We start from the raw sequence: 17,552 nt of genomic DNA, 5'->3' as shown, positions 1-17,552 counted from the left end.
CGAAAAGGTATTATGCAACCATGAGCTGACAGCTACCAGAAGCTGTGAGGCACAGTGAAAACTATACTCCCAGTTCTGCCTCTCAAATATCTTCTCTAGCAGATTCCTGAAAATCCACAGTTACAGATGCATTCTTTTGTCTTCTAATAACATGTAGATGTTTCCAGATTGGGTAGTCTATTAAAGCATATCCCTCATTTATACCTCCATGTGAAACCGTTTATGAGGTCATCTCTAGAGGCTCTGTTGGGGGTGGAAGCATCAGAGGAAAGAAAACCAATGGGGCACTGGATACTCCAAGAAAAAGAAGCCCATGCCATCCACGGTGGATTAACAAGACAAAAATAAGAAGTAAAATAAAATCTGGGTCTAGGTCAATCGTGAGAGATTAGGGAAGACGAAACTCCTATTTTCACTGAATTCTGCAGTTTGCCAACATTTGTTTTTGTTTTTAATGTGTTTATGTGACTCCACACCAAAACACCACTGGAAAGTGAAGACCACACCGGCTCAGTGATACCCAGGCAGTCTTAAAATCTTGTCAGAAACACTGTGATCATCGTCAGCCTAGACATTTCCACCCAAAATGCAGTTAAATTCATGAGAAGAAATGGATTCAGATGCTTACGTCATTGGGAGACCCAGACAGCATGAAGACGGTCCCTAACATATGTGATGATGCTTCAAGAGAACTACTATCTCAGTCAATACTCTACACTGTAGAGGTCGTTTTAAAATTGAATTTCATAAAAAATGTAAATGAGAAGGGACTTGATGACTTCTCCATTCCAACAATGTTTCCCACGTTCATCCTGACTCAGCCTTTGAAATGGTTCATTCTGTGTCTGTCAACTTGACTGGGCCACGGGGTGTCCACAGTTATGGTCAAACGTTATCCTGGGTGTTTCCATGAGGGTGTTTTTGGGTGAGATTAACATTTAAATGGGTAGGCTGAGTAAAGCAGATGGCCTCCCCAATATGAGTGGGCCTCGTCCAATCAGGTAAAGGCTTGAATAAAGAACAGAAAGGCTGACCCTTCCCCAAGTAAAGGAGAATCCCTCCTGCCTGGTGACCTTCAAATTGGGATACTGGCTTCTTTCCTGCCTTTGGACTTGAACTACCAGCTCATCCTGGGTCTTGAGTCTGCCAACCTTCGAATGGGAAGGACACCATCAGCCCACCAGGGTCTCCAGCTTGCCGATACTGCAGATCATGGGACTTGCGTGCCTCCACAGTCACATGATCACGTTCGTTATAATAAATCTCTTTATAAATATTCTTTCATACATCCCACTGGCCGTGTTCCTCTGGAGAACTCTGGCTGATACAGCCTTCAGCTCCATAGATTCCTGTAGCAGAGTCAGTCATCATTAGTCACATCTATTCCATATCTAAAGACAATATTTCTCTTGTTTGGAAGGCTGTGGTTCTTTTAAATGAGGATTTGTGGCTGGATAAGAAACAATGAAATATTCCATTTTTCTTTCCACGGACTCACCCAAGTTGTAGGAAAGGAATTGGGAGAATACCAGGTAAAAGTATCAGGAGGGCATGGATTCACATGCTCGGGTTACTTGGAGGGAAGGGGGAAGAAGACAGGCTGATCCACGAGTCCAAAACAGACCCTGTGACACTGAGAAAGTCCGCCGACTTATGCAATGAGCTTGCAATTACCGCACCCTCGTTTCTCAGCGGAGGAAACCGAAGCCCCAGAGGGAAGTGACTTGACCAGGGCCCCGTAACGAGCCAGCCCTTCCAGACCCGCAAAGGCCCAGAGCAGATCCTGAGGTGAGCAGCATGTGTGGAGAAGCTACCATCAAGCACTTGCAAAGCAGCCCCTGAATCGCAGGCCCTCTCACTCGTAAGGCAGATGTCTGCGTGCCATTCAACACCCACTGCGGCAACTCTCCTGTAAATTTTCATCCAACTGTCGCCTTTACTTCTCCCCCAAATCCTCAGGCATTCCATGTGGAAGGGAGACTACCCTCTCACTTGGGTGCCCCATTCATACGGAACACTTTGCCTTCAGTCTCCTTCCAGGTTTGATGTGCAAGTTCAGCCCAAATTTTAAGTGATGTTAACTAAAAAGATAAACATACTTTACAGTTACCCCTCAAAGATGAGACAAAGGAGGAGATAAAGATACGTTTTTATAAAGGCAGAGAAACAGAAGACAGTTTTGTAGCTATTACAATGCTACCTCGGTAAATTTTAATCACCATCATCATTAACACAGTAATGGTATCTGACATCACATTTATCAGGGAATTTCTGGAGACTTTTTTTCTAACATTATCAAAAACTAAAATGCCCAAAATCAAGTCCCTTAATCGTGGCTGTGTTTCCCTTTTCTAAATTCCTTAAACACTGATCATTGTCCCTAGACATTTCTTTATCTTTTAAAATAAATATCAGGACATGAAAATACAAACTCAAATTCTATGCAGATTGAGCTTTTATTTCTTCTAACATCCTGCACAAAACAGAAAAATGGCATGAAGAAAACTCACTCTAAGGAATTAACTTCCACTGCAAAAGAAAAAATCACAAAGAACAACATTAAGGAAGAAAACCCCCACCTAAGCACTGTCACAAAAGCAGTACAAAAGTTTCCTCCTTAATATTGCTAATATAGCTATATTTATTTAATGAGCTCAGAAAGATTATGGTCTGCTGTAGAAAGTGGGAGGGGAGGAGAGGAAGCCTCATGCTAAAAATAACAGATGAATAAGTGATACATAAAAACGATGACAAGCACATTCCTGCCACACCCAATACCCCTAGAAAAATATTTTCTACCATTCAGTCATTTGATCACAGCATTTGGTCATTTGTCCATTACAAGGTCTGACCTCAAAGATCATTAGTTTTTCCTTCTTGGTAGAGCAAGTTGAAGTATTTTCCAAGCACTACAACCCGACCTTCTCAGGAGAATCCTGCTAGCGACAGAGACTGCACTGGAGTTAACTAGTGGGTGGAACACCCAGCTAAGGCTTAGAGAATCTGTTTTGTTTTGTTTTCCTTTGAGAGAGAACTCACACGTCATAAAATTCACTCCAATTTATAATGGATACACTTCCTATCAAACCGAGCCAAAAAATTCAAGTTATGGGAATCATTTAAAATCTAATTTCAATTTTCTATAAAACCACTGATTAATCACATGATTAATCAGTAAGCAAAACACAATCTGATTCACAAAAGTCTTATCAAAAGGCAACAGAGCCCAGTGGCTAGTAGTTGGTAGTCGTTTGTAGTCAAATCCCAGCTCCACCACTCACCGGCTGTGTGATGTTAGAAAACTGACTTAACCTCTCTCAGGGTGTGTTCACTCATCCATCCAACAGGTGATATGTACAACTTTACCTCATGGAGTTACGGTGAAATCATACACGATGGTGGCCTGAGGTAAGAGCCCTGGTAAATAAACTCATGGGCCCTGAGGACCGGGAGTGAGGTCAAAGAGAGGATATGTTAGCTGGGAATGAAAAAGGGAAGGCCTGAGGGAAGGAGGGCCAGAGCTGGCGTCAAGGAGCGGGGGCGGGGCCCACACAAAGAAGAGCCCAGTGTACCACAGTGAAGAGGACAGAAGACCTTCAGGAGCTCATCTTTCAGACTAAGAGCAACCTTATGCACAAGGCGATAATTATAAAATAATGTGATGAGAGCAATAAGAGACCCCGAAATTATGGCAGATAAAAGAGGTCCCTGCTGGAGTGAGTGGGAAGGGAGTCGAGGGAAGCCTCCTGATAAAAGTAATCCCTACCCCCTTCATCACAGATGAGAAGGGGTGAGCCCAATGACAGGGGGCGGGGCAGGGGACAGGGCGTGTCTGTACATAGATGTGTGGCCCATATGGGTCTTCTCTGCCTGAGGGGAGGTGGGGAAAGGAAGGAGTGGAACCTACAGGAAGTCTGGCACTGCTAGGAGAGGTTATCAGGGGCTTATAAGGAGTAGAAGCCAGGAAGGATTTTTAAACCTGGCAATCACATGATCAGATCTGCTTTACAGATGCAAACACTCTGGCCTGGTATAGAAGAGGCATCTGAGGAAGGGCAAAAGTGACGGCCTCTGCCGCGGTACAGGGAAGGAAGAAGACATTCCTACCTGCCCCTCCGGCTCTCACCTGCACACCATGTGCCTGAAAACTCAAATTGCCGCGGTGCCCCGGGTCCTCGCAAAGCACTCTGCCTCTGTTCCTGCTGACTCTTGGCCTGGCATTCCCTTCTCCATTCCTCTCCTGATTAACTAACTCCTCACTCTTCAAGAAGCAATGCAGACACCCCTCCTCCAGGAAGTCTTCCATGACTACACAGGAGGCTAACCTTCCCATTTGTCTTCCACAACAGTCTGGAATATCATTTGCCCTGGATTCATTAAATTATGTTGAAATTATATGCTTAACTGTCTGGCACCCTGCCAGGCTGAGAGCCCCTGAGGGCAAAGACAGCATCTTCTTTGAATCCCCAGGCTGTGCACATTTGCCTGGCCCAGATACGCACTTAATATTCACTGAACTCAAGTGAAAGCCCAGAACCTCCATAATCTGGCCTTATCTCCTCAAATCCCTTTCGCCGATACCTCACTCACCAATGCTTTATTCCCCAAATGGCTTCCCACAAGCACACACCCATATCATATTTTCCTCAAGGCCTTGCTTACTTTGCCCCTGCCCCCACCAACTCAGTTTCCAACTGCCTAGATTCAATCCGTCCTCTTTACTGTTTCGGAACTTTGAGTAAATACTTAAAAGAAGTCCACGTTTCACAAAGCCCAGAGCAGACAGGAGCCCGGCGACCAGCCTGCGGCTCCCACCACATCCTCCGCCCTATTCTGACTGCCTTCCCCCCCCCACCCACCCCCTGCCCGGGGCCTCATTAACCAGGGGAAGTGAGGAACACACGGAGGGCATCAGGATGCGGAGAAGCCACCTGGGGGGAAGCCAAGATCCACGAAGGGTTGGTGAGGTTTTGTCCCTGTCTGTTTGTTTAAAATAATAAATGGAAAGGAAAATAAAGTACCAACTGGACTTAATTTATAACTCTTCCTCCCTCAGAACTTCAAAAGGCATCCAACGTGTAGACGGCTGCACGGGCCGCTCCACATTGGATAGGCTCGAATGAAAGCTGCGTCATCCTGCCCCACACAATCTCAGAAAGGCCCTGGGACCAGCCCACGTGATGGTCTCTTTCAAGCAGAGCACATTACCACCCAACACTGTGAAGATCAGCCGTTATTATCGTGATCGCGTCGTTTTATCTTTCTAGTTGGACAGCGTGTACACAGTGATCTCCTCCACCCAAGCACATCAAAGAAAATCCGTTTCCGGAGACTTTACTGTGCATGATGTAACATACCCCGTAAATTCTGCTATTATTAGGCTATAAATGACCATATCTGAGGTTCGGGGGGGGGGTCTCTGGGGGAAAGCGCTACATAGATAAAATATTTTCTTTGATGTAAAATAAAACATAGTGGCGTGGAGATTTTTAAGAAGTAGACAAAGCACTACTGCTCTTTTAAAGAAGCTTTTAAAAGGGAGTTTAGAGAAAAGTATACAGTTATGGGATATTTGGGAGGTCGTGTTCTTATTGGTCTGGATTTGAAAACATCTTTGCCTTTGCAGCTTCACATAACATTCTCTAGTCAAAGACCATCTCATAAAACTAATCCTAAGCATGTGCTTGTTAGCTGCCTTGACTTTTCATATTCTTTGCGTCTCCAAGTAAAGAGCTAAGAGCTCTCTTTACAAACATCTGGCAAACGAGCTAAGGACAGTGAGCGTAGCAAATGTAATTTGTGGTACCCACTGCAAAGACCTCTGGGAAAACAGGACTCAAGTACAACCTTAAAAACTGCCGATATGGCGAGGAGAGTATTTTCAGGTGGAATTTCTAAAGATCAATCCCAACTGTTTACCAAAAATTCACAAGTGCAACAGGAGAAGGGAACTGTGTATACAGGTGGGGGGGGGAGGGGTAAGGGTAGGACGAACCAAAATGAAAAAATTAGTAGGATCAGGACAGTGTGCTTCAAATAGCTAATGTAATGATTCTGATAAAGAATGCATAATGTGCCACAAGTAAGAATTAAAAGAGCTTCTCTTCAGCCAACCAAACCATCAAAGACCCTTGGGTCTGTACAGGGTTTTATGTGAATGTAACTCCCCTCCCAGAGATATCATAAATTAATCATTGGTCAGCTATAAAAGACACTTAATAAAACTGCATTATGGCATAAAATTACATTTACTGAGAATGTGTATTTTTTTTTTAAAGTTTGCTTGGATTTCCTAGGGCCACTAAAAAAGGAAAAGGGAAGGAAAAGGGGGGCAGTCCAAGAGCCTCTGAATGTTGCCCAATTTCCCTTCTCTCCATCGACCCAAACATTTGACATTATATAAGGACCTAAAGACTCCAAGGTGGACATCCCTTTATAGGACTAAAGTATGGCTTCAAAGGTAAATTTTAGAGAGCCAACAGAAGTTAAAACCACATTTTTCCCATATAATCAGCCCGAGACTGTTTCATCGGGGCGCCCCAAACACTCTGAGACACCTGAATCCAGGAGTTCGACCTCTGAGGACAGACAGACAACTGTGGCTCCTGGATCCTGGAAATTCAGGACCACACGTGAGATGTGGCACAGGAAAAACCGGAAGAACCATTTCTCCTTCTTCGAAAGCTTTGTGATTTGTCAGGTAACCCTGACCAAGGCTCACATCCCTACACGCCACAGAGACTGAAAGCTGGGAGATCGGGACCTGCCTCTGCATCTGAACTCTTCCCAGGCTGAGCAGAGGAGGCTGCTGCTCAATCAGAAGCAGGCAGAGGGCAGAGAACACGGGGTGAGCTCCTGGGGGTCCTTCTTCCTCCTGTGGCTGTGTTCCTGCCAAGCTCCCAAACACCTGCCACCTCTCTCCATTCTCTGCTGGCAGCTTCAACTTTTTTTTCCACTTCCTTGTTAACTGGTAGTTTGTAGTTTGCTAGCAGGTCCTCTTTAGATAAATGGCGTATTCCGTTTGAGGAAGGGTTCAGGAGTATCGGATATGCTGAGACACTACGGAATGACAGAAATTCTGTACTCCGAAATCCATTTTCCATATAAATCGTTAAGCTTCTATAGTGTCACCTTGCATCAGGCCCTGGTAACTGCACATCCAGTGCTGTCCCACCAACTAACAGACTTCCCTATGTCATCTGTCCTCCAAATCTGATTAATCTTCTAAAGATACGATGTTCAGCCTCCACTTAGGAAGACGGAGATGCTGTAACTTTCATGGACACGTGTCTAAGTGCTCAGGGTGCATGCACAAAGGAAAACATATTAAAAAGCTGCTTCTCCTCCTACAAAATGCAAACAGCATAGAAACCAGCTGTTTAATTATGATACGAATGTGGAGCTAGACCGGAGAAAGCATCGTCCTTTAGCATCTTATCTGTTGGCAACATACATACTTTTTTTTTTTTTTTTTTTTTGGAATCCACGGACACAGGAATAGCTGTATGGCACCAAACCAAACTTTCTGAAGCCACCCTCTGTATCAGAATCCTATCTAATTGTCCAGTGGTTTCATTATAGAAATCTTGGTCTGCAAGTGACAATATATGAGACGATCGGCGAGGCACGAAGAAGCTATTCGAGATTATGAAAAAAGATCTGGCCACAAAACGTTCTGCTGTATGTGTAACAACCACCAAATGTTGTGAAGTCTACCGACATCACCGATGTCACAAAAGTGCTGCCACTGAGTACCTGAAATGAGAAGCCACAGAAACTATCTCCCCCAGAGGTGTAGGAAACATCACCACCATCAGTTTGCATCCAAACTCAGATTTCTGCTGAGTGACATGAGCAATGAGAGAAAACACGTAAATAAATACTACCTGGTTTTCTATGGCTTTCCTGTTCTTTGGGTCGCTCACCACGGACAGCTGTAACTCTGCCATCTTTCTCATCTTGCTGTCCATATCTATCTTCTGAACAAGGTTTTTGGTCTGGCTCTTCAGTAGGCGAACTGTGTCCTCTTTTCCGTGTTTCTTTGCAAAAAGGGATGCGCAAGCTGAATGTATGGCAGTGACCCAGTTTTCCAGATCTGTCTGGCTAGTGGCCTAAACACAGGGGGGGTGGAAAGAAAACCTATTTGGAATTGTTTTACCACAAAGTGTTCTCCAAAGTGGGAGGCTGGGCTTTGATGTGTAAAACCCAAGAAGTACCTTCACTTCATAAAAATGGTTTAATTTCAAAAACAGACCCAACCACTCAGCTCAGATTTGCAGACTTCCTGGACTCGGGAGGGTCTGAGAGAATGCCCAGAGCACAGCAGAAATAACCGTGCAGCCCCAGATCCGACAGGAAGACTAACCACAAACAAGCTGTAGGCCAAGAGCAGAGGAGTAATCACACCGGGGCACATCCACTCAGCTCAGGGTCCTTACACTATGCTGGTCTCTAAATGGGAATTTATCTTCATAATTTTAATACAGTGAGAAAACATGAGAGCTTAAAAGGTTAAAGTCTGAAACATGGACATGAAATTTCATCTACAGTATGAACTCTGTTATGAAATCTATAAAAGAATATTGGGGGGATGCGCACAACATTAAAACAGTTGTCCTGGAGCATGGGGAGTATACAGAATGGTTCTTCTTTCTCTGCTCTTCAGTTAACTTTAGACACAACGACTACACGCAATTTCCATGTAAGAAAAATATTTTAGAAATAAAACAAGTCTGGATAAAGCAGCATGGGCAAAGATTAGGATTCTAAGCAGGCCGAAAAGCCCTTTCCATTCCCTTGATGTCCAGAAATAACCACACAGATTCAAGCTATGGATGGATCCCCCAATTAGCTCAGGGATCATACAACAGGACCTACTGGGCAAATTTCTTAGAACTAAAGATATTTTGTCTGAATCACAAAATATACTCATTTCACACTTGCCGCTAAGATCTCTGTGTGAGATTAATCCAATGTTCTTACCCTCCCTACAGTTCAGATTAACAGCAATTCGTTACTTGGCCTTAAAGCATCGTAGAAAGTCTCAGTAACCTGTGTTAAGAGAAGGAAAATCCAACTTCAGGCCCTGAATCTTTTAAGTCAAGTCGGGGACAGCAATAAGGCCAGAAGCCCTATGAGTTTACCCGGTACCAGCCACAGGAAATCCTTTGCAGGGAATTCTAGATTGCCCAAGTCAGCTGACAGAACACCATGTTGTTCTGCAGGGCTCCGGGACCAGCATCATCAAGACACCTGAACCTAGGACCCAGCAGGTCCTTCCGTGAACCTCTCTGACCAGATACAATCTGCAGCCCCAACTGGGTCTCCGGGCAGGACTGGTTAGACTGGGGAGCACTTGAGAAGCACACTTCTCTTCCTTCACTTCTACCTCTTTTGAGTTAATTAGTAATGACAACAGCACTCGGGGTGAGGATTCCTTTAGCACTTAACACACGCAATTCTTCATCCTCAAAGCAATCCTCTAAGCCACTGTTCCCCTACTGGTTGTGGGCTCCGAAGCTCAAAGCACTTCAGTAAGCGCTCTGTCTACGGTGACCCGACCCACAGCAGCAGGAGCTCCCACCGAAGCCTGACACCAATACCGATGGCTCAGCATCACCACACTCTTCAACTTCGCACTTGCTAGGAAACTGCCAAGAGCTGTAACAGCAGATACCTTGCATCTTAACATCCCAAGCCCACTTCCACTGGAAAATGAGACTTCCCAGCATTTGTCTCTAAGGTTTTCCTGAAAAGCTGCTTCTTTTACTCCTGCTGGGATTCTTGGGAAAAGTCTAAAGCCATATTCTGTAGGCCTCTCTGAAAAGCCTCCACTCTGGGCATCTCAGACCTTGCACCATTAGATCACGAGCTACTCCAGAATGGGGAATCACGATTTTTCTCTCTTCAGAGCCTCACGATCCTCCTGTGGGCCCCAGCTCAGCACCCGCAGGGCATCCCGAGGAAGGCCTGCTCTAGGAATTACTGGATGTGCCCCGGCCCCGCATCACCGGACAGTGAGCAGAGGCCAAGCTCTAGCTTGCTTAAGCCCCAACCCAAAGCCTAACTGCACTTTTCCTCTACTTCACTGCTGAGCTGTGCCTCTTCATTCTGCTCCTTTCTATCCTCATAGTACACAAGCCCTCGTGTCTCAAACCCCCATTTAGAAAGCTCGGCAGTACCTGGAAAAGGTAGACATCTCCAAAGGAGTTGCTGAGGCAGAACACGTTCTCCTTCTTGGGATGCTCTGGGACGGACTGCACTATGCTGTCTTCCGCAAACAGGGCACACCGAGGGGCGCTACTCTGGTCCGTGCAATTCTTCCCATACGTCTCGTAGAATAGCAGCGTGCATCCTAGGAGAGAGAAGCAAAAGAACATCTGTGCCACTGTCCTGAGGATCCAGGAAGGTATGGAGAAGCTAGGGGATACATCTAAAAGAGAAAAGAAAATGTAAAGAGACAACCACGTAATACAAAAGGAAACGGTGGCCTCCAAAGTATGCCTTGCTGTACTAGCGTAACTCAAGTGAAAACGACATGTTTTTGTAAACATGGTATCAGTGATAACAACACCAAGCACTTATTATTGCTTACTCTGTGGCAGAAATTCTTCTAAGTTCTTCACTGGCTCATTTAGTCCCTACAGCAGCCCCAACAGGTAGGTGTGGTTATTAACCCCATTTTACAGATGAGAAACCCGGAAGATTATACCATCATGCAGGTCCCACAGCGGGACTGCCCAGGAACTGGCCCCAGAGCTCCTGTTCTTTTTTAAATTTATTTATTTTTGAGAGGAAGTGAGAGAGCAGGGGAAGAGCAGAGAGAGAGAAGGAGAGAGAGAATCCAAAGCACATGGCAGAGCCTGATGTGGGGCTCAGACTCGTGAACTGCAAGATCATGGCCTGAGCCAAAATCAAGAGTCGTGTGCTTAACCCACTGAGCCACCCAGGCGCCCTGAGCACTCACTCTTAACCACACCACTGAGTTATTAGATCTGAATGCAGGAAGCCACAGAAAACCCATGTGCATTAACCAAGGGAGCTTCTACGCTTAAAATCTGCGGTAACAAGAAACCGAGCTTACCTGGAGAACTTTGCCATTTATGAGAAAAGTACCCAGTTAATTCTCCAAATGCCACGTAAAATAACTTAATATTAGCGTATTCTTTTATGTCACAGTAAGAGGAAATAACAGTACACATTTCACTAGTTTAGAGTAAGAGGGGAAAATGAAACTAAATACCCCTCGACTTTAAAACATTACTCCAAAAATGCCTGCAAGTACACAGCTTTCCATTAAGAAGCCAGTGAAGTATTATAGGTAGAAGTTGTTAAGGATCTACTTTGATAATTAGATAGGAGTGCCTTATAATTATCAGATGCAGTCTTCAAGCAAATTCTAACATGCTCACAAGTATGTTCTCTTGTTCAAAAACCTTCATCCAAAAAAACACTTTTGAGTACTTCTCATGTGCCGAGCCCTGCCACCCAAATATGGCTGATGAGGTCACCATCCCTCTGCTTTGCAAAAACCTCTTACACTGATACCAAAGAAGCACCAGCCTGCTCTGACCTACGCTGCGAACGAATGCCGTCCACGGCGTGCCTGTCTTACTCTCTGAGTTAGGAGTCCTCATTCACACAAGCGTAAATGTTTTAAAACGCTATTTCATGCTAGCCAGCCTCACCTCACTTCTTCCTTCAAAACCCAATCTGAATCTGGACAAACAAGTTCAGATCATGGGATCCAGTGCAGCACAGAAGCCAAGAGAAAAAGAGGCCGGCAGGTAGCTAGCTCTGCCCCCAGCAACAACATCACCAGGACACCACTTTCTCCCTCCGTGGTACTTAATGATCTCAAGAAGCATGAGCAATCTTTCTCCCTGCAAACAAAAGGCACCCACACTAAGGCTGAGAGAGGCTCTTGGAAGAAGGAAAAACATCAGCAGGTATCCAGCCAGAGCCGCTTCTGCAGGACTGAGCCAGTCTCCTTTTCCAGCCACGGATGCGGTGAGAAACGATGCCCCCAAATGTTTCCATCAGGAAACGCCTGAGTGCCGCTGGGGGATCCGAGGACCAGGGTCAAGGTGACAGATCCACGCCAGCTCTGCCCAGCCCAAATTCTTTCCGACAGGTTAACATTTACTTCCCAGTTTCCCTATCACTGTACTCCCAGCAGCCGTGGTTTGAATCATTACATCTAGAGGAAACGAACACGATTTTGGGCAGGTGCCAAGCTGCCGCCAAGCCTCACACCCTATCGACAACAGACCGCAGCTCTACCGTGACAGTGTGAAACCAAAAGAGGACATGTCACCCTAGCCCCAGGCCGGGATGTAACACAACAGGCACAAATTGTGTTGCCATCAAATTTAAAGAACAGCAAATCAGCCGTAAACCTATTACCTCAAAGTTCTCTTCATCTGTGTCTCGAACACTGGGGAGTAAGTTGGATGGAAAGGGGCCCATCCGAGTCAGTGCCGTCTCCTGCCCCCGCCGCCCCCACACTGCATTTCGGCCATCAGCCCTGCCCTGTCCCCGCCAGGAGCCGGAGTTGGCCTGGAAGGCTGACAGCGGAAGTGCTTCTCACCACGGTAGGAGAAGGAGAAAACGGACTGGAACAGCAGTGGGAGGACAAGAACAGGTGAGGTACTGCTAGAAATATTACCAGCGGACAAAAGAATTAGTCGCCTTCCCTCAAAGCCACCTTTTCTTTGACGCCCTCTCAACCCACACGCATCACATCATCCTCATCAGCCCTGTCACATGGCAGAACCACCAGAAATCCCAAATTACTCCATGAACCCCTCTCCCGATGTCGTGCGTTCTGAGGGATTAACTCTTCAACCTTGCCAACTGCCCTACCCAGAAGTCCCCTGTGAGCCACGTGAAAAGCACTCATTGGAGAAGACATAGAGCAGAATTACCTCTGTTACAGATTTATTACATCCTCCAAGCCCTAGAAAACGTTTCTACCTTTAGCATACTATATATTCAACACAGGTACACAACCAGTGTGCTCCTAGCTGCTCTCCCCAGAACACTGTTTCCAATTTATTTACACAAACGCTTCGGAGATAATTTTAAAATTCTGCTTAAATGTGTATGTGTGTATACATACACACACACACACGTGTGTGTACGTGTGTGCGTGTGTGTTTTTAACAAGGATTAAACCAAATAGTTAAGTCTCAACATTACAACTTGGATTGTAAGCCAAGAAAGTTGAACTCAACCCATTGAATTCCCAGAGGAAAGAGGTGTAGAAAGCCACATGGAAAAGGTTATGCTGGGAAAAAAAACATCTTTATCGCATGCCTTTCCTTGGCTGCAAAGGAAAGGAAGGAATGTGTGCTTGATAACATTTACACTCACAAAGCACCCTTTATCCGTGGGTCCTGAGGTGTTTTATGAGCAAGCTCGAGACAGCAGTGCGCAGGCAGGAGTGTCGATCCTGGAAATGTCGAACAACTCAGGACCACGCCTGCCGCGGAAGTCCCTGGGGTAGCCTCCATGATGGAAAACTAGAACCCAGACGGGAGCTCTTCCAACAGTGAGTGATACCTGCCTGAATCTCTCCCAGGAAACCTCCAACAATCTGGCTCTGCACAAGCATCTGCAGGAGCAGGGAACTCGGGAAGATGGTGTCCCTTCCACTTGCTCGTGACTCTGGTCACGGTTGTTTTTTTTTTTTTTTTTTTTTTTTTTTTTTTTTTTTTTTTTTTTTTTACACTAATTCAGAATCTGCTTGCCTTCCATCTGTTCGTGCCATCCCAACCTCTGGAGAACCAGAACAAATTCAGTGTCTCTTCTGTAGGACTGCTGCTCTCTGCCACGCCAGCCCTTATTTTCTGCAAGCTCAATGATCCTGGATCCTTACACCATCCCCCGTATAGCATGGCTCTAAATCCCTCTGGTGTTCACCGACAGCCTCATTTCTTACAGCAGGTTATGGACACACAAACACACACCGTCACCAGCCCCCCACCACAGCCCCATGGGGTGCACGCTGGGGGATTTTCAGAGCCATTAAGACAGGCAGGGAACAACTTCCCAAAGCATCGATTTTATTTATTTTCTAATGTTTAAGTTTGAGAGCGAAAGAGCCTGAGCAGGAGTTGGAGAGGGGCAGAGACAGGGGAAGACACAGAATCCGACGCAGGCTCCAGGCTCTGAGCTGTCAGCACAGAGCCCGATGCGGGGCTCGAACCCACAAACTGCCACATCATGACCTGAGCCAAAGTCAGCTGCTTAACCAACTGAGCCACCCAGGTGCCTCCAAAACCATCAATTTTAACAATCAGGTTTTACATTGAAAAATAAACATAAGTAAATACAATAAATAAATACAATAACTAAAAAATAGATACATGTCACATTATGGAGTGGAGTGCAACTCTTTCAAACATCATGCAGGAAGGAGGCAGCTTCAGACTGTGATTCATAAACAATTTCATAGGCTCACTCCCCCAGAGGGGACATTTTCGCTTCCCTCTCCAGTCAAAAATACGTCAGGTGGACCCTATTCAAGAACCCTCATCTTGTTTGCTAACAGGTCTCCTGCACTATCTTGCCCCCAAGGACAGAAATGGCCAGGTCCCCCCAGGGCAGAGGAAGGAGAGACTGATGTGGTTGTAGAACATGGGGCATCTCTAGAGTGGGAGAGAGCCAAAGCATAAGAGACTCTTAAAAACTGAGAACAAACTGAGGGTTGATGGGGGGGTGGGAGGGAGGGGACGGTGGGTGATGGGTATTGAGGAGGGCACCTTTTGGGATGAGCACTGGGTGTTGTATGGAAACCAATTTGACAATAAATTTCATATATTAAAAAAAAAAAAAAAAGAACATGGGACATCTCTAATGATGAAGCCAAAGATCACATTTACTCTTTTAAACCACATTTACTTTTATCTTGACTTCATCACATTGGAAACCATTCAATGAATGGCCTCCAGACCAAACCCCCAAGTCTCCTTCACTTGTAATACCCTGGAGCCACATCTCCCTATCCTGTACTTGGGTGGTTACATGATTATGAACCCTCAGAGCATAACCTATCCCTTCGAACTGTATCTTGCTAGATTATCCTTATCCCAACTTTCCAAATCTTGTTCATCATCCTGTGTAAGAACCTGCCTCCCCAGTATGCCCAAGCCAGCTAAGCTCTTGGCCTTCCTCAGCCACCATGTATCACAAGTATCTAAATCCACAGCTGGAAAAGAGGACCACAGTCTGTGCTGGGCGCTGGGTCGCGGATTTTACAAACCTTCCAGTTTGCTAAGGGAAGATGTCACTTAAGGACAAGATACCTTCCAAAGTGCAACCTGCCCAGAGAGGCTTATGGGTAATTAGGAAATGGCACCAGCTCCCCAAGGCTGGGGTGGGGCGTCTTATGATATTTACATAGTGAGTGAAGAAAGGAAGGTAGAAAGAAGCACTGTGGAGGGCTCCAGGCCTTTCACACATATCGTCTGCAGACAGGATTCCTAGTTCCACTTTCTCCCAGGATAGGGAAGGATATCACCAGATAAGGATAAGATAGGGAGGGTGTCGCCAGGCTTGGCTTTGAATGCCACACTCAGTTCCTCTGACAGAGTCACAAGACGGTTGTGCAGAAATGCCAGCGGCTGTGAGGCTGCTCCTCCTGTTCGCATCTGTGTAAATCATCTTTACATCTGTGTAAATCCACACTGTATCGACTTAGAGCCTCGCTCTTCCTCAGGACACTTAGATAGCTTCACATCCATACGCCCATAATGAGCAAGGCAATTATACTTTTTAAGTGGCAATGCCTACAAGAAATTTTCCTCATCTTAACAAATTCTTACTCCCATTTCCTTCACATTAAAAAGAAGACATTTGTTTGTGATAACAATTAGACTTTCTTAGTTTATAAAGGGTAGAGCACACAAATCAAATAATCCAGAGGAAATTCTTCATCATACAAGCTGAGGAGGATACTTCTCTGGAGTTCTGAACATGTGCAGTTCTGAAGATGGTTACTTATTTGGAATATTTTTACACCCAGAGGCAGGAAAGGTATTAAAGAATGGTACAGAAATACCTATAAAGTAATAAGCTATAACCATTAAGTTCAATCATTATGTATCGGAATGAATTACATATGTGAGTATTACATAATCCATCTTATCTAGGTTTGAGAAAGTATTTGTAGCAAAGCATGCTGGGAATTCTGCATCAAATCCCTTCACATTGACGCAAACTAACCCTGGACTGAACGGCACTTCCTAGGAGAGAGGGCAGCTGGGCAAAATGATTCCAGTGGCCCTCGAGTCAACAATGCACTTACCTTTCAGCGTCACCCAGTATTGTTTCCACTTCCTCCGAGCCACCAGTTCAAGCTTCCTTTCCTTCTGCAAAGTGACCAGGGGTTTGAAGAACAGCCATCCTGCTTTCCGGACCACCCCTTGCTCCTTCTCAAAGAGCAGATCAAGTTGCTCCAAAGAGCTGAGTGACCCGCTGCTGGAGTCGGCGGTTTCCGTGGATGTTTCTGGGTTCTCTGTGTTGGTTCTGCTCATTTCCAACTCCCGCATGAAATTCTCATAAATGTTCTGTTGGAGGGGATCGCTGCCAATTGCATGAGTGGATTCGCTTCTCTGGGACAGGATCTGAGCCGAGCCCCCTGACCACAGCGAAGCAGACACCGGGAAGGGCCCCTGCACATCTGCATTCAGTCCATCTGAGCGGCTGTCAAAGTAGTCACTGCCTTCCTTGGACCTCGGCTCCTGTGAGCAATGCAGACGAACACCCATCAGAGGTTACATACGTCCACAGTATCCCTTCCCAAACACTGCAAACGTGTCTTACTGTCGGTTGCTAATGCTGCTGCCTCCAAGCAACATTCTTTTAACAAAAATGCACCTTCAATCATCAAGTCACCAAACCAGAAAGAACTGTAGAAACAGTGTTGCCCAACTCAATCTACAGCCAGTAGAGTCAATGCTTCAAGATATAAACAAAAAGTCACTGACTATCCTAAATCTAATCTATGCTGAGCATCAAGAAGTTAACCAGCATATTTAAAACACATCGGCAAAGATTTCTAGGCTGACATTTCTTCTGTGAATCAGTGTCTTCCTGGAAAGAATTCATGCTCTTGGCAGTCTGCCTTCCTCCTGGATCCCTTTAAAGCTAAGTAGAAAATCACTAGTTCCAGGGTCATAGGGTGGGGTGGGGAATAGGCATGCAGTGTTTTTAGGTGTTGTTACGCAAACTTCTCTTCCTCTGCCAGAAACAGCCCCCAGCGTCTCACCGCCTCTACCCAAATCAAGACTGGAGGATCCCAGCACCTTATTTTCAACTTCAGGTAGTAAAAACCACACACCTGGAATTCCTTATCTACAAAGGGTATTTGCTACTAACTTGTTTTTCATAAACAGTATTTTTCAGTTAATTTGGGAATTTCTTTCTTGAAAAGAATATGTTCCTTTATGCACATACTTTTATTCGAACATCTATTTTGTTCTAGGCATTGGGGATACCAAAGACACGATTCTTAACTTTAATGTTTATGACAACATAAAATCAGACAT

At 45.4% G+C, this 17,552-nt stretch overlaps 1 protein-coding gene across 5 annotated transcripts in view; it reads right to left on the bottom strand.

Moving 5' to 3' along the window:
- The window catches only part of TIAM2 (TIAM Rac1 associated GEF 2), a 137,030-nt gene that overhangs the window by 83,983 nt on the left and 35,495 nt on the right, over window positions 1-17,552 (bottom strand). For 4 of the 5 annotated variants that reach the window (XR_007462595.1, XR_007462596.1, XM_049653114.1 and 1 more), the window contains 3 exons: window positions 16,310-16,745; window positions 10,182-10,354; window positions 7,887-8,111 (listed from right to left, as the gene is read on the bottom strand). Coding sequence is in view for 3 of the 5 variants with exons in the window: in XM_049653114.1 (XP_049509071.1) it covers window positions 7,887-8,111; window positions 10,182-10,354; window positions 16,310-16,745 (834 nt within the window). In the remaining 2 variants the exon portion in view is untranslated. The remainder of the gene's footprint in view (window positions 1-7,886; window positions 8,112-10,181; window positions 10,355-16,309; window positions 16,746-17,552) is intronic. The other variant, XM_049653117.1, reaches the window with a different exon arrangement.

This window comes from Panthera uncia (genome assembly GCF_023721935.1).
Source record: "Panthera uncia isolate 11264 chromosome B2 unlocalized genomic scaffold, Puncia_PCG_1.0 HiC_scaffold_24, whole genome shotgun sequence".
In the NCBI taxonomy this organism is placed as follows: Eukaryota; Metazoa; Chordata; class Mammalia; order Carnivora; family Felidae; genus Panthera; species Panthera uncia.
The sequence above is the reverse complement of the archived record's forward strand: the minus strand, read 5'-3'. Positions and strand labels throughout refer to the sequence as shown.